Raw genomic sequence first — 23307 nt, 5'->3', positions numbered from 1 at the left:
CAATTACTGCTTCCCCTCCCTAAGTATTGAGACTAAATTGGGGTCATATTAAAAAAAAAACAACCCTAAGTGAACAAACTAAAAACCCTTACTGGCTATTAAATAGCCAGAAAGCCCAGAATACCCCTGAAAGCCAAGGCCAGATTATACTTATTTGCATGTGCCAGTCCTGCCTTGATGCTTAAGTGCTTTAGATTGCGTTATCCTTCAGCATCACCCCGCGCAGCTCACTCACTGCTTTGCTGTGTTGACTGGACCCCGCAAAGCCCCGCCAACGCCCCCGGCCAGGTGCTCACGGCAGGCGGGTCCGGAGGAGGTCGCTCCGGCAAGGGGAGCGACTCCGGCCCCGGGATCGTGCCCCCGTGGGCTGCTGACACCCACGCCCGCCCGCAGCACCCCCCGCCGGGCATCCCCGCCCCTCCGCATCCCCGCCGCTCCCCGCTCCGCATCCCCGCGTCCCCGCCGCTCCCCGCTCCGCATCCTCGCCCCGCCCGCCCCGCCCCGCGGGCTGATTTACGGCTCTGCTGAAAACGCCGCCCCGCTGCCGCCACCAGCAACAAGTCGGGTGAGTGCGGCGACCTTGCGGGCGGCCGAGGCCCGCGCCGAGCCGGGGCCCGGCGCCGCTCCGCTCCGGCAAGGCCCGGGCGGCGGCCGAGGCGAGCGGAGCCGCGCCGAGCGAGCGGAGCCGGCGGGGCCGTGCGGCCGGAGCGCCGCGCCGGGTGGGCGCGTCCCCGGGCGGAGATGGCGCGGTACCCCTGAGGAATCGCCGGGAAAGTTTCCCAAGTTTCCCGTGGGGCGCGGACGCGGGCCGTTCCCTCCGGCGAGGAATGCAACAGACAGCCCGGGATGAAGGCGGGCACCCCTGGCCGGAGCCGCTCGGCGGCGTCAGCCTCCCCTTCCGCTGCCCGCGATGCGGCGACCACACCAGGTTCCGGAGCCTGTCCTCCCTGCGGGTGCACCTGGAGTACAGCCACAGCTTCCAGGAGAGCAGCCTCCTGGCCAGGAGCAGCCTGTTCTCCCCGCTGAAGGACGCGGAGCCGGCGTCTCCGCCGGAGCCCGCAGCCCAGGGCAGCCCGGGCAGCCCCGGCGGCGTTGCCGCGCAGCCCGCGGGGCCCTACCTGAACTTGGGCGGCGCGTCCTGCGGGAGCGGCAAGGGCGAGCAGCCGCGGGAGCTGGCGGCCGAGCGGCCCGGCTCATACCTGGCCAATTATGTGTCGGCTGAGTCTCCCAGCGAGCTTTCCAAACCCGGCCTCTCGGCCGCTGATTCCAAAGCCTCCTTCGAGGCACACGTCAGAGAAAAGTTTAACAGGATGGTAGAGGCCGTGGACAAAACGATCGAGAAGCGGATCGACAAGCTTACCAAAGAGCTGTCCCAGAAGACGGCGGAGCTGCTGGAGGTGCGGGCAGCGTTCGTGCAGCTGTCCCAGAAGAAGCAGGAGGTGCAGCGGCGAGAGCGGGCCCTGAGCAGGCAGGTGGATGTGGCGGTGGAGATGATCGCAGCCTTGAAGCAGCGGCTCAGCGAGTCCGAGGAGGAGCTTCACCGCAAAGAGGAGTAAGTGGGGAGGCGAGTGCCGATGGCTTGGCGAGGGCTGGCCAGCTCCTGCGTGAGTGACAGCCTTTGGGGGAGAAGAGAGGGAATGGCTCAGTTGCTTGCTGATTATGAGAGGGCCTGGAGCTCGCCGCTTCAGATCACTGTATTGCTAGAGTTATAGCCCATGTGACCGTGTCCCCTGCAAGGCAGTGGACAGCTCCCTGAGCAGGTGGCTTTCACGCTTGGCTCTCCAGTGACTAACAAGGCAGGGGACCGCTCCCTGAGCAGGTGGCTTTCACACTTGGCTCCCCAGTGACTAACAAGGCAGGGGACAGCTCCCTGAGCAGGTGGCTTTCACACTTGGCTCCCCAGTGATCAACTTCTACACTTTCTAATGCCTGTGTTGTGCCTCTGGTTTCATGGGGGTAAGGACAAGTAGAAGCTCTCATCAGCATGTAATATGATTTACACTGCCACCTTTAATGCATCATCTTTTTAAGAAGAGATGGGTGGATAAGTCTGGATGAAGTATGCAAGGATACCTAACAGCACCTTTTCCCTTAAGCCTTCTCACCATGGTCACCCTGTGGAGTGCCACTGATGCCACCAGTGCATCAACAAAGCTTTACTAGAGACAGTGTTGAAAAGGCCATGCCCAAGTAGTTCATGTCTACTGTTTTAGATGGACACAGAACTGTGGAACAGAATCACTTATATGGGATTGGGAAGCAGATGCCAGAGTTCTGACTAACCTAAGCCATCTAAAAATACATTCATGATGCATCCATTAAAAATGTAGTGATAGCTGATATATAATTTATACATGAACTACTTAGTTTATTCAGCACTTGCTGAAACCTTTCAGGCTTTTCAGAGCAACACAACTTATTTTAGAGAAATAGTAATAAAGAGCCTTGGTAATGGTATGCCTCTAAACCAATTCATCAGCTTGCAAAAGGAAGATGAGAAGTGGTAGTTGCCATGACACTGATCTTAGAAGAAATAAGGAAGGTGGTGTAGGAGTTCAGTGTAGGAAGTTTGGAGGGCTTTCATCATTCCTTCCTGTAGTCTAAGGACAAGAAAGAAAAGATGAGGATGGCTCCCACATCAGTAGGAACCATCTGTCTTGAAGCAGAGCTATAGATTTTCCAGAAGAGAGGATACGTAAAGGTGGTGGGATTTGAGCCTCTCAGATCTTCCTTGAAGGGATATTCAACAGAACCTCTGATTTTAAAGTATGAGGTGATCCTCATGGAAGAGAAGATTGAAAGACTTAAGGTGAAGCTGAATAGTGTAACTGAGGCAGATTTGAAAGTGTGCTGGAGGGAAGCCATGAAGATAACATAGTTTCAAGCAGTTTTGGTATTCCCATCTAGCCAGACTGCCCTCCTGAGCTCTTTCACAGTGTGACTCATCCTATTTCCTCTAGAAAAGTATCTTAGAGCAGGAGGGATTGCTTTGTGAAGGTCCTTCTTCCCTCTGCAGACTACCAGGAGACCTCAGGTAAGCAGCTGTCTTAGGCTAGATGCAGAATTTCAAGTATCTCAAGTTAAGTGGCATGAATCTTACCCCAAACTAAAGGCAGATTGTGTTTTTAAAAATCAAGACTAGGATCCCAAAAGGAAAAAAATGACTGTTGGGAGAAAGAAACCATTCAGTGGAACAAACCCAAAGTTCTGCAATGCTGTAGAAGAAGAAAAGACCTTGTGGGAAAAGAGGAAAGGGGCAATTGAGTCATCTGGGTAGAAGGAATGGGTATGATATGGGAGGATGGCAAAGGACACTGATCTTTGAAAAGAAAAAGACAGCTGAAGTTGTGATTTTTAACTGTATTAGGAAAAGGAACAAGGAAGAGGCCACGTGCTCTTTGGCAGATTACTTACCAGCAGCACTGTCAGGCTGGTGTTCTGAGGCCAGAAGAGACTGAATACAGAATGAGAAGTGGGAAAACATCCTTCACACTAGGACATTGCCAGGCTCAGGAAAGGGGCGGGAGCTCAGATGATTGCTGTTAGAATTCTTGTCTTGAAAGGAGGAGGGTGAATGCATAAACAAATGATGAGGTAGCTCCTAAGTTGATGTTACAGGGAATGCTGAAGGTTACTTGGCTAGAAACACTAACCAAAAGAGGCAGCTGCACAAGAGACTTCACAGAGTACTCACAGAATACTTCAGAGTATTGCTCTTTAGGGTTTTGCTTCCACTTTCAACAAAGACTTGAAAGCAAATGCAGCAATAGGAATGAGTGAACAGTTCTGACACAGCAGTGTGTTAATTTCTACAGGTAAATGTGTGTAATGCATGGCAGTGGGTAGGATGGAAGAATAGCAGCCCTGAGTACCAAGGGTGGAGGAGGGCAGTCAGAATTTGTTGTTGACTGTGTCTGTGCCCAGCCCCACAGCAGTGCCTCTGAGGTTACTCTGAGGACACTGGGAAGGTAGGCGGGGTAAAAGAATAGGTTGAATTCACTTAGGAAAAACTGGAAGCGTGTTGGGTTTTTTCTCATTTAGATGATTCCTTCATTTCCCATCCTGGGGAATTACAAGGGATAGTGCCATAGAAAAATTCACTGTTTGTCTTTCCAATTGAAAGGTCATTGTATAATTAGCAAATTGAGAAGGAAGGTAGGTATAAAAATTGCTTTGTAAGAGCAGGACTTCTAGAGCAGCTTTTCAGAGCTGATTCTCTAAAAATGCCTGGGACAGTTAGCTTTACTCCAGCAGCAGGGAGGCACTGGGTGATGTGCTGTAGTAGAGGAAAAAGTTCATGACTTTGGTAACAATAGTGACACTTGTCTGGCTTTCTCATGGGCTGTTGGTAAACTGAGACCTGTCTATATATTCGATCCTTTGTGTGTTCAGAACTTACTTGGTGTGCTAAGAAGACATTGTCCTTCAAAAAAGGAGGATCTTAACTTTGGCTTTGATTTCTGGAAGAAGTCCAGATGATTAGAAAGCCAAACAAGACTGCATAATGGAAATTGCAGAAGCAGTTCTCACTGCAGCTTGTGGAAAGTCAAAGGCATCCCTTAGGGACTGCTTTGATACTTGCTGACCTTCAGAAATAAATGCTTTCATCAGTTTCTTTGGATTTTTTTTTCCATAAGCAATCTTGTGAATATGGATAACTTTTCCTAAAATTAGCATTGGTATTGAGCTAGTGTAGCTGCAAATCTTTTCCTCTTAGCAGCAGAAAAAAGAAAACACCTTCCCTGAAACATCTGAGTGTTGGTTTAGACCATCAGCTGGAACAGGGCTGCCCATTTGAAGCACTTGTAGGATCAGTGGGGTTATTTCTTTAGACTTGTCAGTTGATTATTTTTTGGGTTTTTTTTTTAAATAAGGCCTTTAGCAGACCAACAAAGACAGCAATGAAGTGAAGATACCTTTTTAGTTAAATTTTCTTTGTTTCCTTACAAAAACTGTAGTGCCAGTATGCATGCAGGTATGTGCTGATACTGGTGTGAGGCCCTCGTGGAGGTGAACTCTGTTGAGGGGTAGGACAGCTGGAGGTACAACACTGACTATATTAATACATAGCTGAGATAGTATTACTCTAAGCACAGAGCTGCTGAGCAAAGGAATTATTTAATTAGAAAATGTGCCCTGAAAGGGATTCCATGTTTGATGAAGGAGAATGCAACTTAGAGTGAGTGCTGTGATCTTAAAGATAACACAGAAGCATGCCCAAAGGGCATAAGACTTCGTTGAATAAGATATCAAGAAAACCATTGAAACAAAAACCAGCTATGAACTCAACTGCTAGAGGACACTGAGAGGCTTGTTTCTGGGTGTAATGTAAGAAAATTGAAACTGGTAGAGTTTGATTTTCAGTAAGTTTGAACGGGGTAAGAAGGGATGATCTTCAGCTGGAATCCACCTTCAATGGTAACTTAAACAGCTTCACTTGGTCTCCTAATCATAGAGTAAGATCATTAATGTTGTACCTTGCCATATCTCTGACAGTAATTTCTCTAACCAGTCTAATGCACTTGTCTTGAGACTGGCCATGCCTCTGCTTTGACATAGCCTGGAATGCAAGGATTAATTCAGAATAGCTGTTGTGGGCAGTAGTTATTCTTGCCAGTGGCTTCACCTTAAATTTGCAATTAATGAAATTATCTGTGCAGATAACATCTTGACAATTGGATTAAGAGCTGGCTTTTAGAGATCACTGCAATTTGTGCTTTCAAACAGCTTTTCTTTAAAAAGGGGTCTCAATTGTACCACAAAACAGTTCTGATTTGCTTTAAGCAGAGTACAACTACAATTACACATTGTTCTTCCACCCTCAGTTTTAGGTAATCCTGCTCCCTCTTTCCTGTTTTCTTTCATCTTCCTACTCAAGAGATTACTCCCCCTCATGCAGCTGCACAGGTTTAAGCCTAGCATGACTGTCCCACAGAATGGCTCTGTGAAATAAAGCTTAAAATCTTCAGTGTCACCCCAGTAGATTCAGGGCTCTGTCTAGAACACAGCCCACTGAATGGGCACAATAACTTTCTGAGGGAGGAGGTGTGAATCTCTTAAATCAAATGTGCTTTTAGTGGTGTGGTAATGTGAAACCACAACCTAATGAATAACAGCAGCCTTCAGGCAAAAACACCAGTTGGGTGATGGATAAGGTCAGTGGCATTAATACTTAATGAATATACATATTAAATATTTTGAGAAGTAAATCACTTTACTACTTTCTGTGGTAGGAATTTTCCCACCTTCAGGTAAAATAATGGTTTTGTTTTCTATTGATTTTAGACAGAGTTATGCTAAATGTGATTCTCTAAAGTGATTTGATACTGCATGCAAAACCTGCATGGAGCCTTGTGCTTATCTCCACCTCCAGAGCAGCTGCAGGTGTCAGTGTTGCTGTGACAGTCCTGGGGCCAGTGCTATGCATCCGTGGGAGGGCTTGGTTGCAATGTGAGAACTCATTAGCCCTTCTTGTCAGGTGTTAAGGAGCTGGAGCTGTCCCACCCTCTGCATTTAGTCAGTGTATGTCACTCTTAGCTGCTGAAAGTCATACAAACACTGAGCATCTCCCAGGATCCCTGTGCTGGCAACTGCTCCAGTAAACAAGAACTGCAGCTCACTCATCCTAAAGGAGCGCTGAATAATCCAGTGGTAAAGGCAGAAGAATAAATGTCACCTAGTCAGCCTATGATTTATAACTTTATTTACCACATCTCAAGTTGTTTCGTGGTAACAGCCTCCATAAAGAAGTTTTTTGGGCTAGGCTGCGGTTGGGATGCAAAATGCCAAACTACTTAAGTCTAGTTAACTGTAACAGGTGAACTGCCTGGCAGAGTCAGATTAAAATAAAAGCTTTGGCAGCAAGCCTTCCTTACTTACAGTGAGTTCTTCCCCCTGCACTTGTTTTTTCAGCTGAACACCTCTGAGGTGCCTGCTGTACTGCAATAAATTTCCCCTGGACTCCTCTGGCTCTCGAAGAACTCCTTCCTGACACTCTGGCAGTACAGGCATCTCCTGCTCCTCTTGGACACCTCCCAGGTTGCATCTCCCATGTCTTCCCCTCTCACTTGCCTCACCCTGCTGCTGGCAGCTCAATACACTCCCTGCTCTCCAGGCTGCAGGAGCAATTCCCTCTTCCTGAAAGGTTTCATCTGACAGAGCATCTCCCAGGACAAACCAAGAAATCCACTTTTCTCCCGTTTCTCCCTGCTGCCCAGTCACAGGCCGGTAAACACTGTAAACACATACCTTAGTGTTGGTATAGTAAACTGTGAGCAGATGAGATTACAGTAATTTAAGAGATCCAGGGTGCATTGAGCATCATCTACACCACTCAGAACATGCAGTGTCAGGATCTGTTGCTTACCCCTGTAAGTGCCAGGGTGCAGAGCTGGGGGGAAGGGGGCAGGAGTCTGCTGGGCAGAGGAGCAGAGCAGTAAAGAGATGATGCTGAGAGCAGAGGAACTCTCAGGGGGAGTTAATAATTCCATGGAACCTTTCCTCAATATAACAGAAGTGCTCCAGATGTAGAATAGTCAGTGCAGGGCAGCAGAGACCTCTTGTTAAAAGGGCAACACCCCAGGTCTGAGCCCCTTTAACAAAGTTGTTCCAGTTTCAGGTGAATGCTGCTCACAAGGCTGTGCTGTCAGGACACAGAGCCCAGTGGGCCCCTGCTGCTGTGCTCTGGTTTATGCCTCTACCACGTGGGCCCCACAATATTCATGGCTTCAGCTTCCCCCTGACTTCATGAAGAGCAGTGTCAGACCTCTGTGAACACCCATCTTTCCACAAGCATGAGAATAGAGAGTGAAAGACAGAGATCCTGTCATATAATTTTCAAAAATTTGGCAGAGGTCTGGAGAAATAATTTGAAAGCAAAATAAAGAATATAAGCAAAAAAAATCATCACAGATATCCAGAAATAAAATTGAAGGGAAAGGGTCATCAGTAGGACTGAGAAAAAGTCTGGGCAAACTACAAGACACAGGAAGGGCAATTAGACAGATAAACAGCAGCTGCAGGAAGCTACAGGAGTTCTTTGAACCATTTCCCTATTGTTCACAGTGGAGGAGGCTAAAAGTTCTTCTGGGAACTCCCTTCAGGTAACCAAGGCATAGCTGGGCAAGGAGTGAGCTCTCTGAGGAAGAAGTGTTGGAGCAAGTAGAGACACTTATTAGCAGTCACTCCTCAGGGCTTGATCTTGTTCTTCTGAGAGATGAGAATGAAGTGGAAACAAAGAAAGTAGCTGAACTAACAGAAGTGCTGCTTATCAGTGCAAGGTGTGTGACAGAGCCCTAGTGTGTGGGTGTGTTCTGGCTCCTGGCTTTCCAAAGGGAATTCACAGAATGCATTTCAGCCCAAAGGAAAATGTTTAGATTAAAGTTATTAAAGGTAGGTTCATAGGCTGTACAAAGGCAGCTAAACAGAGAGAAGTTGTGGATATGCTACTATTGCTGCTAATAACAGTTCTTACAAATAATGGCACGTAGGATGCAAAGTTATCTTTAGCCTAGAAAGCAAGGACAATACTAGGGATTTTATTGACATTATGAGTCTCTTCTCCTCCTGACAGTCATCTAGATCTTCCTGAAAAAAACTCTGCTCCCCTCTGGCCTCCTTATGGTATATTATTGAGACATTTGTAGGAAAGGAAAATCTCTTGGTGATTATTTGTGCCATAGAACAGGCAACTAATGAATTCTTACTAATTACCTTTGCTGAGATAATTACAAATGTTAGCATTCTTGAAACTATCACCTATTTAAAAAAATGCCAGTTACTCATGTTTGTGGCCTCCTGCTGCAGCCAAACTCAGAGGCTGACTGAGTGCCTGGGAGGGACATCCTCATGGTGTCCCAGGCTAGCAGCTCCCCACTCTCCCACCTTCCCACTGGAGGGTCAGCAGCCTGCCAGGCTGTGCACAGCTCTTCCTTACACAAAAGGAGAGGGATTTGGAGCCAACCTGCTGAGTTGCTGTCCTTTTGAGCTCCCTGTCCCCTGTAAAAGAGGACCCTGATGAAACAGCAAGGACTTCAGGTTGCTCCTATGTTAACCCAAAATTATATGAACTGACTAATGAAGTAAAGTTAATCATAAGTTATGAAGTCAAAGAAGTTACAGTGTGGTGACAATGAAGCCCTAAAATTTACTTTAATGAGTTTAGATTGCCTTCTCCCTGAGCATTCCTCAGTGGTTCTCTAGTATCAGGTTGCTCTGGGTAAGGTAATAATCACTAAAACTGTTCAGAGCCTTGAAATTAAATGGATTAGCTGAGCTTAACAAACAAGTTACCTCTCTGTTTCTTAAGCCAGATTTTATGGGTGAGTTAGTATAAACTATTACTCATCCACATTTTTCATCCAAACAATACATGCTTGTTTTTACCTGATTCCTACCATTAGATCAGTCATGCAAACAGAACTCTGCTGTAGTATGGAGCAGGCAGGCACAGCCTGAATCCTAGGTGGTGAATTTCCAGGGCTGACCACTCTTAGCACAAAGCAGCTCACTGTTGAAACAACTATCCTACATAAAACCAATTAACTACAAGCATGCTGAGTTAAAACAACAAAACGCAGAGAAACTTTGGATTTGTTATAAACAAGCTAAGCTTTGAAAGGTTATTTCTGCCACAAACTGTTTCATAGTTTCTACTTAAAATGCTTTTTCCTCAGGCAATGTATTTCTACTGAGCAATCATGCCTTTTCTCATTTGGCAAGGTCCCTCAACTCCCACCCTTTTTGTACAAAGCAAAAATTAACATGGCTTCACTGGCAGAGTAAAAAATATTTATCCAGGCATTTATTAACCAGGGAAGTCCTACATGTTCAGATTTGTCTTCTTTTGTAATACATGCTTCAATCTACAACCAAACTTCTTTCACCTAAATAGTTCTTTGATACTGGAGGTCCAAGTGGTATCCTGATTACTGATAGTAAATATGCAGAGAACTTAGAAATGAGAAGTGGCTCAGCCAGGAGCTTTCACAGTCACTGGTGCTCTCTGTTTCTTCCAGTTGGGTTACACAACAAGACACATTCCTAAACTCCTTACCTAAAACTTGTTCTTCCCATACATGTACTCCTTGGTCTATAATCTGTAGATTATCTGTTAATCTTCCATGCTCCCTCTGGCTCCAGGTCATAACACCACACTTGGACATACCTGTAGTAATGCAGTCAACATTAAATTTAATGGCCACAGTAGCTCTTTTGAGTTAGAAACCACCCCAGCAGCAACATTAAGTGACCGTTGTTAGATTGTGATGAAATGAAAAGATTAATTTGGGAGGTCATCTGTTTCTCTTCATATTTCAGAGCTAATATTCTCATGGTTCAGTAAAAAAAGAGAAAGCAGATACAGCTGTCTCCAGATACTTTGAGATGTGACGCTTAATCATATTTCTGCTCTATGGACCAGTAAAGACTAATTCCAAGACATTAAATGAAGTGAAAAAGCTCCAACCCAAACCCACTGCCCATAAACCTCAATTCAGCATTCAGGCTTCCAGATCTTCACTTTGTCCACAAAAAAGTTGAAATCTTTTGATAATGGTGGAGGACAGTAATTAGGCACGCCATGACAAACTGGAGAAGCACCAGTAATTTTTGGCAAAGGTGAGACCAGGGAGCTGCTATCTAAACGTGGCCTCTTTGCAATGTTTCCATCTTGCAGAGAAGTTGTTACTTTCAACCACTTCCTGGAAGAAGCAGCAGAAAAAGAAGTGCGGGGGAAAGCCAGGCTGCAGCACTTCATCGAGAACCTGTTGCAGCGCGTGGATCTGGCAGAGAGGCAGCTGGAATATTACCAAAGCCAGCAGATGGTGTGCAACCACGCTGACATCAGCGAGCACGTGGTAAGCCAGCAGAGCCCTTCCCTTTGCTGCCACCCTCCCCCTGCAGCCAAAGCTCTGCACTTGGAATATGGGTGGGCTCGGTGGCTCAGGCTAAGCACTGCTGCAGGCAGATGTGCATTTGTGAAAGCAGCAACAGCCAAAGATGATAAAGGGAGAGCAGAGAGTAATGAAATGTTTGATAGATATTTAAAATTTTTCCAGCTTTGGCTATTGCTGCTGTTGCCTTTGCCATGAACACTTTTTTTAATGTGACTTGGCAGTCTTTTTGGGATGCCTGAAGATTTTCAGGAAAGACATAGATCCCTATAGGTGATACATCAGCTTGCTGGCAAATCATCTGGCCTCTGGTAGTTACCTATCATGGGACTCTTAGAAATGGGGAATGGATTCCCCCAGGCCTGTATCCCATGGATTAGAAATCCAAGAACATTACTTTTTAAAATACATTATTTCTTTTAAAGCCCTCATTTTTAATACCTAAACTCAGTATTTTCCTACAATGCATTACATTTATATGACAAGTTTTAGGCACAGGACTTCCAAGGAACATTTCAGTTTAATTGAATACCCTGTGCTGCCTGTGCTAAGTAGTTGCCCACCCTGGGATGTGAAAAGAAGGCATTTGATCATGCACAGCACTGAACAGGTATGCAGTGGTGGAAAGGAAATGTTCCCAGGGCTACTTGGAAGACAACAAGCTTTAGGTAAGAAGAACTGAAATGCAGTGCAGGCATCTCAGACAGTATCTGTGAGAAGATTATGGAGCACTGTACAGATGGGCCTCAATATTAAATCATCTCTCTTGCTCTGGATGTGTTTATCATAATGCCAGGCTCAGCAGTGTCCCTTGGGGAGGGCTCTGATTTTTAAGGCACCTGCCCTGATTTCTGGGTAACTTCAGCATTCCTCTAAGGCCATCCATCCAAATATTGACCATCCTGACCTTCAGGGGGTACAGGAAAGTACACCATGAGATGGCTCCAGACACCAACCAAGACAGATGACAAGCAAAGTCAGGCTGGGCAAAAATCCATCTGCAAAGTGTGGACAATAGCAGGGACAGAAGGAACATTTACAAGAACATAATCATTTTCAGATGCCAAATCTGACTTGCTTGTCTCGGTGACTTCATTAAATGATATTCAAAGGCTCAGTGTAGCAGCTCTGATGAGAGCTCAGTACAAAGAACCTATTTAGTACAAAAAAAAATCAATTTAAGCTGAGCTGGCATTAAACACCTCCTTTTCTGACCCCCACCAAAAGAGGGACTAGACAAAGTGTTTCCACACTGTGAACCAAACTGCTGTAAAAAATGAATTCATGCAAATTTGCCCTGGCATTGAGCTATGCTGTCCCTAGCTGGTCTCAGGATTTGCAGGAGGGGAGAGAAATGTTTGTGTCCTCACCCTTCACCCTTCAGTGCAAGTGTGGCAGAGCCAAGGGCTTGTAGTGGAGCTTCCTAGCTACTTGTGTAAAGGAAATGTTATCACTGAAAAATGAAAGGATCTGAGAGAAAGTTAATTTCATACAGCTTATTCAGCCACTGGCCTTTATTAATTATCTTGAACACAATAATTACTTCTCATTGTATCCATACTGTTTAATCTAATGTGAAAGATCTCTGTTCAGCCCACACTTCTTTAGCAATTTACTTTGATTATAGTTACAATAAAAATAATGGGAAAAATGCAACCACTAACAACTCACACATTATGAATTTTAAAAACATGTTGATAAGATGGAAGAGTAATAATCTGTAAAAGAGGTGTCTTTTTTGGTTTCTTTCCTGAATGTTCTAGTTTTAACATGTGAGAATGGAAATACAATTTTAAAGATTGTGTATATTTTATTCTTGTACTTTAATTACTTGAAAATGCAATAGTAATAACCTGGTTTTGTTTTCATTGCAGTTTACAGACATTTCATTAAATAAGAAACCCAGATGCCTGTATGTATATCTCCTTTTTTTTAACTTAAATGCAATAAGTTGACGTGCTTACATTTCTGTTTTTACATTTTACCTTATAGGTTGGGACCTACAGATGGTCTCTATTTATGTCATGTAATTGAGGACAACCAGATTTCTGCTGAAACTAAACTAAAATCAGATATTCTCTAAAGAAAATAAAGAATGCTAATTTTCTGTTAAACAAATTACTCCTTCCTGCTGACTATAATAGCCTATTGCAAAGCTACAGGAGTTGAATCTCTTTGGCTACACACAGTCCAAGTTTCAGTTGAAAATATCTTTAACATTCTGCAGGTAGGAGAGAGACAGTTGTCATTTCCTAACTGACAGTAACAATCATATCACCCAACAAGTGCCCTGACCAAGCATGGGCACTGACAATCTCAGGTTACTCAAGCAGCTGTCCTGGGAGCAGCAGAACTAATTGGGGTGGTCTCCCATGTCTTTGTGACTTGGTCATGAGTCCCAGCAGGTGGTTTGGAGCACCACGTGCTGCTTGGCCAAGTGGCAGCCAGGCACTGCACCCCTCTTCAGGGCAGCCTTTCCTTGTGGGGACGCAAGTTCAGGACTTTTTCCCATTGCACCACCACAAGTCCTTCTCCATAACAAAACACATTAGGAATATGTGTGAGAAGTTCAGACTCTCTACAGTCACTTATGTTGCAGAGCTGCTGCTTTCAGTGAAAAAGCATTTCCTGTATCTGGAGCTGGCAGCTTTGCATTTCACATGCAGTGACCTGCATCTTCTTCCATCTTGGCTACTTTCTTACCCTGACTGTGAACTGGGGACAGACGTCCATCTTCTCTGCCATAAAGTCATTCAATTTAAGTACAGTTTAGCCCCTTTAGGTAGTCCCTGAGATTATACTGACCTTGACCTTCTGGTTTTAGTAGCTTCATTCAGTGCAGCAGGGGACTGCCTAACATCACCTGTAATAATGCCTGTGTATGCTTGGGAATAAATTATGTTGCTTCTTTACCATAACAACATCTGAGAAAAACAGAACTCTGCATCTTTAAACAACAGCTAAGTAATGGATTGGAGAAAACAGCACCCAAGAACTGATGGTAAAGTGGAGTTGGAGTGGCCAACACTTGTGCATTTACACAGGTCATTCCTAAGCCCCAGCAAGTGGTCAGAGCCCAGGCCTGCACCAGGCCAGGATGAGACAGTGCCTGCAAGTTCCAGCTTGGACCTGCACAGCATTTCAGCCCCCTAAACCTCCCCTAGTGAAATCTGCTTAGCAAAGCTGCCAACCAGGTAATGCTGTTACATAGGTAAGGCTCAGTTCCTGTAATGTCAGATGACCCTCACTGCCCCCTACCAACAAATACAGACTTCCATGACACACTTCTCATCTTCCTAAAGAGCAGGAGGGTTTACACTTTACACACATGAGTAACCACAGCTTTTTCCACAACTGGCTTTGTCAAGTGTGCAATATGATTTAAGTCCTAGAAGAAATAATACTACAGATACATGGTTTTAGAAATAACAGGCAATGGAAAATAGCCCTGTGGGATCCCTTAAGAGATCAGTTTGTACATCAGCACATCTGCTCTTCAGTCACAGGAGCTGGGTAGGCATGAGCTGGTGCCTTACATTCATAGTTCTGCTGTTACACTAATGCATCTGCTGTAAAACATTTAAAGATTATGTTAAAAGGGACTATAATGACCTTAGCCAAACTGTGGAACTGCAGTTTTGATGTAATATTTCAGAGTGCATGGTTCAGCCTTTGCAGCACTGGGCACTTAGCTGTCACTCCACCTGAGCTCAACAATTTCTGCAAATCTTGCTGGGTTTGAGCCAACACAGAGAGAACAAAGAATTCAGCTTACTTTGGCCTTTAAGCTTTCATAACCTTCTTCCCACCAGTTTTTGTATTCCCCTTTCTTCTTCTCCTGTTTTAAATCAAAGCCTAAAAGGGAAGCTGAAGTTTCCCTGGATGTGTGGTCAGCACAAAGGCAGAGCATGGAGTTTCCTGAGCTATTGGCCATTTGTAGCAGCAGCTCCCTGGGGCCTGGGTGCAGTCCAGGGCAGCACTGATATTGCACAAAGAAGTCCCTACAGTTTCTGCATCTTCTTTCTACTCTTACTGGTGCTGTGTGGTCTTCCCAAGACCAAGGGATGTTCATTCTTTGCAGAATGTGAACATGTGCATCTTTAAAATCCCTGCAGATCACCAAGTATAGACCTCAGTAAGGTCTCAGCACTCCAAAATCAGCAGAATGCTGATCAGAATCAAAGTGCAGATGAACACACATGAAGAGTGCACCAGTAACACACCTAGGGGTTATTTTAGTAAGGAATGCTTTTGAATACTAAGGAATGTAATTAATCTTACAACTCTGTTTTTAACATGCAGCCTTGTTCTGTAAAACAAGACTATTTTTGTTTTTTAAAAAGTAAGGGTTTGGGATATTTTGGGGACCTGTCAGTTTGCAAGACTGAATAACAGTTATTAATAATCACTATTATTAATTTCAGGAGCCGAGGAAGTCAACACGCTTCATACAACATCCCTGATGCAAAGGCTCATTCCTTTCAAAAAGGAAGGATCTTGTTGAAAAAAGCAAAGGATGAAAAAGCCAGCTTGCAGCCAGTGAAATGCTTCTATGAACCTGTCGATTGCCCAAGGGAAATATGGAGAGCACAAAAGAAGGGTGAGCCAGTCTGCTCTGCCAGGAAAGTGAGTGCAAAATCAAAGATGGGTAAGAAGGCCAAACCGCTATAGGAACGGTGAGCAGTGTGCAGCAGCACAGGAACTTGGCTTCAACACAACAAATATTGAATGGAGTTAGTCATCCTACTTTTTTCCTATCCATCTGGCCATGCCAAAACATATCAGATATAATATATAGAAATATATACATATGGAAGTTTTATATTATTTAGTTATGCCATTCCCTCTTTGGGCACTATAAAAGAAGTGACATTTTATTCAGTTTACATGGAGGTTTTTCTATTTATTCATGTATTTATTTATTTATTTAGTCATTTATAGAGCTTATTTTAAATGACTGCAGTTATCTTGCTGGGCAGTACTGTGGCTGTATGTTTAATTATTTTAGTGGCAGCATGCTCTAACCAACTGGTAAATTATTTTCCATCTGTGTTATTCCTGAAGTTCAGAGGAATCCATTTAATCGGCACCAAAATATTCAATCTTCCAGCTTAGGTAGGTGTGAGATCAGTGACTAACAGACATACTTAGATGCAAAAGACCTACTCAAAGTCCCTCGAAGGCTGTTTACAGCACTAGATTGCTACCCTGGGTTTTTGGCTATAAGCACATTTCCATCTTTTATTAAATACATCAAACTACTTGATCCTGCCAGCAGCCATGTTGTCTATTTGGTACAAGTTTGGGCTCCTCTGAGGTGTCCCTCAGCAGGGAGACCAGGAGCTGCCCTGACACGCACAGTCCAAATTGGGCCAGAGGAGGAATTTCAGTGCCAATGCCCACAGCAGGTTATCAGCTGTGGTGCAGCAAGTACAGGCTAAAGCAGTGTGGTACTGCATGGCATTGTGTTCAATGTCTGTGCTTGGTCTCAGGCATGAGAGGCCCAAATAACCATGATTATAACCCAAATCCTTCACATTTTTATCTCTGAAGAATCTTGACAGAGCTGAGAGATCACTGACTTTGAACTAAGAACCCAAGTGCAAGGCAGTTGGAGATAACTGCAGAACACAAATGTGTGTGTTTACACTGGTTTGTGCCAATTAAAAGGATCCTTATTTATCAGAGAATTTATTTATCAAGATGACTTTTTTGTGTGTACAGTATTTTGGTAACATGAATCCTCATGCCATGTTTACAGATACAAACATCCTGATGATGTTACTGATGAGGTTTGTTTTCTCAAGAAAAAGAAAGGATAGGTGACACAGGTCTATGTGATTTATTTTTTAAATGCTCATAACAGATGTAAATTGTTTATGTGGAAGGTGATTTTTACAGTATGTGTACAAAGATTTGTGAAAAATGTTTTTCATTTTTTATAACTATGTCTGTAAGCAGAACTGAGTATTAAAAGACAGTGTATCACTATGATTACTGCTGCAATAAGCACCTGAGTTGCAATATTTTTAAAGCAGATGACCAGTCAGCTAGGATCAGATAACTACAGATGTCATACATTTGTCAGTGTACAGAGCTCCTAGAAAGTAGCAGAGAGAAGAAAGAGTATTATTCCTCACTTTTATTTTAAATAGTGTATATGGAACAATCAAATATATGTTTAAAAGTTTCTCAACACTGTTTCAGTAGAAAGTCACAGTGTAAAACCAATTCAGGTATTTAGGTTGTAATGATATTTCAATATTTATTTAACTATGTCACAAGGCCACACTTGGCTTCATGCTAGGCATTGTGTGTGGTGAAAAGGAATTGTTCATTGTGTTGCATGGGCTTGGGTCAGATTGTGTTACAACAACTTTTATAGGCAAGCTAAAATTGAACCAGTTTTTTCTATTACTTCCCATATCCTTCCACACACCTGAAAAAAGGACCTTCTTTGAAGATGACAAAGGTGAACATTAGAAAGATAATAAAGTAAAATATATTAATTCATTTCTTTAGGACTTGACACTGAAAGAATATTTTTATTTTTAAATGCCTATCTACTCTGTTAGTCACCAAAGTTAAGTGCAACTGCTAGTTCCCAAATGAGATGTTTATTTTATTATTTATCATGCCAAAATCTTGACTGTAAGTTTTCCTTTTGGGAGAGGAAGAGGAAAAGAGTAAGAGAAGTTGCATGTTTTTAAACTTTTCAAAGCCTAATTTACACTTACTTACTAAACAAATGCCAGTTTAGTTAATTAGAAAGAAATTGGATTGTACTGTAATCCCAGATAAAAGTTTTTAGAATATAAACATTCTAATAATAAAGATATATTTCTCAGTTACTGTGTCATTTAACTTTGTCAAATACATTGTTTCTTACAAAAGCCTCTGAAGCAGCACAGAAAAAGCCAAGCAGCAGCAGCTTGGACTTTGTTTTATCCCTCAGATAAAGCCTGGCAGTGAAGTGAGGTTATGACCCTTCCCAGCAATTAACCTGCAGACAGCTGCTCCATCTTGCCTGCTCAGCTCACAGGTGTCACCTGCTGCTCTCCTACTGTATGCTGCTTGAAAACCATTCTGGAGGTGACCCACAGGGTCAGATAAGCTGCCCAAAGCAGAGGCAGGGGGAGTGGAGGTAAGGGTCAGGCAAATTAAGGGCAGAGGGGCTCCCAGGGAATGGCAGTAATGATGTCTGCTCACACACTACCAGTCGCAGAGCCATCATTTCATCAGGTTAGACTTGCAAAGAGGAGTTTTCCCATGGGGAACCAGGTTCCTGTCTCATTAACAGGGACAATATTTGACAAGAATAGGTACCTGCACCAGGCTGACCGTAACCAGCTTTAGTTTGTGGGGACTTCTGAAGTTGGGAAATGTCAATTTTAAAATATTTTTTAAATCTGAAAATATCCTGACAAAGTTGACCACTCACCTTTGAAAATCAATTTGAAGCAGAGTTTTTGCTTGTTTTGCCCTTTGAGACACTTTGAAGGCTCCTTGATAGCTTGTATGCTGACATCAAAGTGAATTTCATTAAGACCTGGATGCCTCATTCCCATATAAATTTTTAAAATCCCACCTCATTTATTACTAATAATATCTCAGAGCAGTGTATGTACTGGCTGGGCCTTTACAGGTGAGCTTTCTGCTTAAAACAAAATGTTCCGACAGACATGTGACATTATAGGCCAGGAAAACAAGAGACTAATTGAAACACAGACCTTTAATTAGAGCTATACATAGAAAAACCCAATCACTTGGAGATACTCCTGCCAGCTGAAGAGAGAGCATGTTTTCAGAGCACTTAATGACATCTGATCCCTCCCCCCAGCTCTGACTCAGTAGTAACAACAGCCTCCCCTTACCCAGAGAAGATCTGAACACGTTTTCTTTCAAGGAGACTTCTGCAAATATTCAGTGGGATTCTCATATTCAGAGATGGCCACCATTTAGGGCAGGTACTAGGTCAAACAAACCATCACTTCTATCATCCCTAATAATCCTTCCAATGCCACTGCCTCTTTCAAGCTACTTGAGCAAAATCCAGCTCTTCTCTCTCGTTATTCTGCGTCATCAGATAGTTGCCTCTATTTGTTCTTACTTCAGACTAATGCTGATTGTTTCCATACATCCTGTCTGAAGTGGCTGGAGTGGACTATTCAGTGCTCTCTGGCTCTCTGCAGTGAGCCTGGGCATTATTTTTCATTGTTTTTTAGAAAAATTAATCCCAGAAGTGATTTTACTACATGAAGCTCTTAAAAATAGATCCTGCGGCAACACAAACAAAATGTCTTTTCCCATTTTGTTGCTAATGTCACCCTCTATCTAGCCATGCTTTTTTATTCTGATCTCTTGAATTTTCATTTGTACATCTCTAAGGAGAAGGAGAAACAAGCAGCATAAATTAAATGCAGTCATTGGTCTGACAGGCTTTTCTCACTGTCTCAGTCGTAGCATCTCGTACTGCAAGCAGGTAAAAGTTGGCTTGAATTTTTCATAAAATCATGGGGGAAAGTATATACAACAGATTTTGAGTTCATTATTATGTTATGGAAGAGGCTCTTCTGAGCTGAGAGGGAAAGAGGAAGAGAGATACTCCACTTCCTAGAGAACTCACCTTCAAAGATAAATGTGACAGGTTGGAGGAACTTAGTGTGTGCTGGTGTGAGATGAGGGAAAGCCAGAGTCACATACAAGGCAGAGTGAAAGGATGGGGGCCTCATTACTGCCTGCTGTTTCTTAGGGGCTTTGACCTACAGAACATCAGCATAGATTCAGCCTGACACATTCAGTCCTCAAATCACGCTTTTCACACGTTTTGCAGTCCAATTACTAATTTCAAAGTAGTAGACTTTAGCACTAGGGTTTCCAAGAAATTCCCCAAATTCTGTTCGCGGTATTTGTTCAAGCCATACACACTTGCCTTACAGTGGGAACCTGTGCCCATGGGGGCTTGTCAGCAGTGAGGGATTTCTGTGTGCTCCCAGTCCTTGCTGTCTCCTGTCTCTGCTCAGTGACTGATGGCAGCTGGCTGGGTGCTGGCAGTTCTGCTGGATTCTCACCCTACTATCAGCCAGCTCCCACAGCAGTGCTTTCCTTTACAGAACTTGGCTGATTCTTTTGTCTACTTCCCTATCCTAGCTCCCTCCTCCTTTCCACCAGCTCAGTGCCTTTAACATGAAAGAAGTCTCATGCAGCAGGTGTGCTCCCTGAACTTCAGCTTGCTCATAAGTCACTGCATGGCACCAGAGACACTTGCAAAATGCTTTCTGTGGCAGCCCGTGGGCAGCTGCTGCCCTAAGGTGGCACATTCCCACTTGTTCTGCCGGCTTTGCGCTGCCCGGGACAAGGCTGCCTGTCGCCAGCCGTGCTCCTCGTGCCTGTCCTCCTCATGGACTGACTAAAGGTCAGAGGGGACATCTGAGAGGACATCTGCAGCCCATCACCCCTCAGCTGGACAACAAGGGTAACCTTGGCTGAGTGTCCTACACTTCAGAAGGATTTTCACAACAAATGTTACACACATGGTCTTGCCCTTTGTTGAAGTACAGACCGCTGCTCCTGAAGGGACTTCTTATCTCCCACCAGCCAGCACTGAGTGGGGTGCTTGTGTAAGAGAGGGGAGGCTGAATATTGGTTATATGAACAACACACATACATGCTCAGGTGTGCACACTAGGAGAGGGTCAAGAAAACAACCAAAAGAAGGCTGATTTTGCTCTGATTTACTTTACATTAATAGTCTATCACTATTAGAGAGAAACCCCAAAACAAACTTCAAATTAAAACTACGAACAAGCTAGTCCAGGAGTTGCATATATACTTTTCCCTGAAAATCACTTCCAGCATCACAGAACATATAGCAAATTTCCAGAAAATTTTCCTCCTTGCAGGAAATAGTAGGCTCTGAAGATACTTTTAAATTTTTTTCTCATGGGGAAGAAAAAAAAATGCAGGCGGGAAAACTGGAGTCTTTTATCATGAAGCAGCATCCCCCCAAACCCACAAGGTTCCCACTAAGAAAGGCACCCAGCAGAGCCTGTAATTGTTTCTCCGTCAGCCTGCCTTGCCTACCAACCCCTCTAAGATCCAGGCTATAGAGGTGACCTCCTAAATATGGCATGGTTTAATTATCCCAGCCTCTCAAGCTTTGTGCAGGCACCTGTTTAGGAGGAGCACGTGGAAGTCACTGGTTTTGCATGCTGCCAGGGCTTGAATGCCACGGTGTGCATGCCAGGCTATGCTGGGGCCACCCCCGGGCAGAAGCCTTTGGTAGGATTTAGCCTGAGGAACCAAGAGATGAAGTAGGATCACCCAAGCCTGGCAATGGCAGGTGAAACAAATGGGATTTATGGGAGCTGAACCCATTTCTGTGAGAAGGGCCACAACTCTCCTGTGCCTACCAGTGTGGCTGTGCACTTCCCAAGCCAGCCCAGGTTCCCCACCAACCCTAGGAAGATTTGGGGTAATGGACTGTTGGCATCTTATTGCAAAGCTCCATACCTTCTCAGTGACTTCTCATGGGCAGCTCCTCACAGCACTGACTCTTTCTTCTTCACAGCCAACAAACTCCATCTCTCAGCACAACCAACAAATTCCAACTCTCTCCTCACCCAGCTAACCCTCTCTTTTGTAGCACTGGTCTTCTTATTGGACACAGCTGTGGCCTATTAAGAGCAGGCCCGTTGCTAATCTCTGGTAATTAGTACAGCTGCAACTCCTCAGGTGTGAGACTGCCTTCTGCACTATTTTCTTACATTCCACCCCTCCACAATGGACAGCATGGGGGTAAGCTGAAAAATCCTTTTTCACACAGCACCTTTAAAACAGGGTTTAAAAGGCACAGAGGGACCATCTCAAAAGACAGTTCTTGAGCACACACAAGCTCGTCCTACCCTTCTCTGTTCCCCCAGAGGCAGAGGAGTATTTCAGCAATGCTGGGAGCCAACTGGTTCAGTGATGGGGCAGAGAAAGACTGCTCTGCCAGCAAACACCTTGCCAACGTACCTCTTAAGGGCATTAAACATTTTAACCATTAGGAAATAATGAAATTAAAAGAATAATTACAGCTAAATGAAGGAGCCAGAACTCCATTGTCAGTTATTTAATTGCCACAGGGAGCACACTGAGCTGTTGGTGACTAGTTTTATTGTAGTCCCTTTCTAAAGAAAATGTTGCCAGACGTTATCCAGATTTCATCTGTAGACTCCCATCCAAGGGAGCAGCTGAGTGCAACAAGCAGAAGACAAAATCCTGACTCCAAGTGAACAAGGAGGAACATTTGCCAGGGGACAGACATAGGTTTAAGATTGCAGAAGCATGGGTGGGTAGAATGAAAATGAAGATGCAACCGAGACAGTTGAAACAGACATAGCCTGTGCCAAGAAAGGACCAGGATGGCTATATAGTTTCTATTCCCATTTATTCTTTTAGTGGCCTTCAGTAAATTCTTAGTTTTGCTAACCACTTTTTAATGAGGAAAGGGAGGTGCCCTTCCCACCTCAATACCACAGAGTATCACCCTTGCGTTTTCTAGGGTATACCACTAAAGGACTTAGAAGAACCAGATTATCTCTTATTTTGGGGACAGGGGTTTCTATTCCTTTGATGTAAGCAGATGAAAACCTACACCACAGATGCCAATCTCCATGGATTTCAGGATTGGTGCTGTGAATCTGAGTATGTGAGTCTGGGTGATGTCAATGGCCAGTTCACTTCCTGAGCAAAACATAAATCAAACACTTCTATTTTCACTGTGTACACACTTGAGGTGTCCAGGAGACAACAAGTATGAGTCAGCTTAGATGTCAGTTTGCAGTGGGCAGAAGTGATTCTCTGCACAGAATAAAATCTTGCATACTTATAAAAGCTATAGTTAGAAAAGCTGGTGTGAGTCCAGGATAAGACCAGCAAATGAGTACCCTTTTTGAAAATTCAGGTTTAGGCAAAAACAGCTTTGCAACAGACACGTAAACTGGCAGATGAATCCAGACTTTTTGCCGCTAGGTGGTGATGGCTGACAATGAATGTGTGCAGGAAGCTCTCAGCCCCTCTCTCGCCCCAGCGGGGCGGCTCACACGCCCTCGCTATTCCCGTCCGCCTCGGGGGCAGTGTGTATTCCACTGCAACACGCCCTGCTCCTACCAGAGATAGGCCGCTCCATCTAACATCAGCCTAAGGTACAGGTTAATTACAAGACTTGACTAAATAGGTGGAAGCGTCATTTAATTATCTGGCAATGGTGAACGAAGAGGAGACCAAGAAATGACGTGCTACAGGTGCTCACTTGCAATGGGACGCTAGCAACGAAAGTAGCATCAGTAGTCAAACCAATTTCAAAATCACACTCACTGAACAATAAATGATCAAATTTGTTTTTCTGATAGACTAAAATTTGTTTTTCTGA

At 44.2% G+C, this 23307-nt stretch overlaps 2 protein-coding genes across 5 annotated transcripts in view; one reads left to right on the top strand and one right to left on the bottom strand.

The window, feature by feature from the left end:
- RTKN2 (rhotekin 2) overlaps positions 1–23307 on the bottom strand; it is a 171985-nt gene that overhangs the window by 45594 nt on the left and 103084 nt on the right. For 3 of the 4 annotated variants that reach the window (XM_030950906.1, XM_030950907.1, XM_030950909.1), the window contains one exon: positions 1361–1616. The gene's annotated coding sequence lies outside the window, so the exon portion shown is untranslated. Of the gene's footprint in view, positions 1–753; positions 787–1360; positions 1617–23307 lie in introns of those variants that run through there. The other variant, XM_030950910.1, reaches the window with a different exon arrangement.
- ZNF365 (zinc finger protein 365) lies at positions 458–17739 on the top strand. The gene is made up of 4 exons (XM_030950912.1): positions 458–1552; positions 10676–10856; positions 12767–12804; positions 15317–17739. The coding sequence occupies exons 1-4, from the start codon at positions 828–830 to the stop codon at positions 15561–15563; spliced, it is 1191 nt and encodes a 396-aa protein (XP_030806772.1). The 5' UTR covers positions 458–827; the 3' UTR covers positions 15564–17739.

Source organism: Camarhynchus parvulus, chromosome 6 (assembly GCF_901933205.1).
Source record: "Camarhynchus parvulus chromosome 6, STF_HiC, whole genome shotgun sequence".
Taxonomy (NCBI): Eukaryota; Metazoa; Chordata; class Aves; order Passeriformes; family Thraupidae; genus Camarhynchus; species Camarhynchus parvulus.
This window is presented reverse-complemented; position numbering and strand designations above follow the sequence as displayed.

Bases quoted from the DNA above. Each gene is read 5' to 3' on its own strand.
- ZNF365 (XM_030950912.1), top strand. From the start codon at position 828: ATGCAACAGACAGCCCGGGATGAAGGCGGGCACCCCTGGCCGGAGCCG. The intron at 10,857-12,766 runs GTAAGCCAGCAG...TTTTCATTGCAG, and splicing joins CTGACATCAGCGAGCACGTG to TTTACAGACATTTCATTAAA. The intron at 12,805-15,316 runs GTATGTATATCT...TATTAATTTCAG, and splicing joins AATAAGAAACCCAGATGCCT to GAGCCGAGGAAGTCAACACG.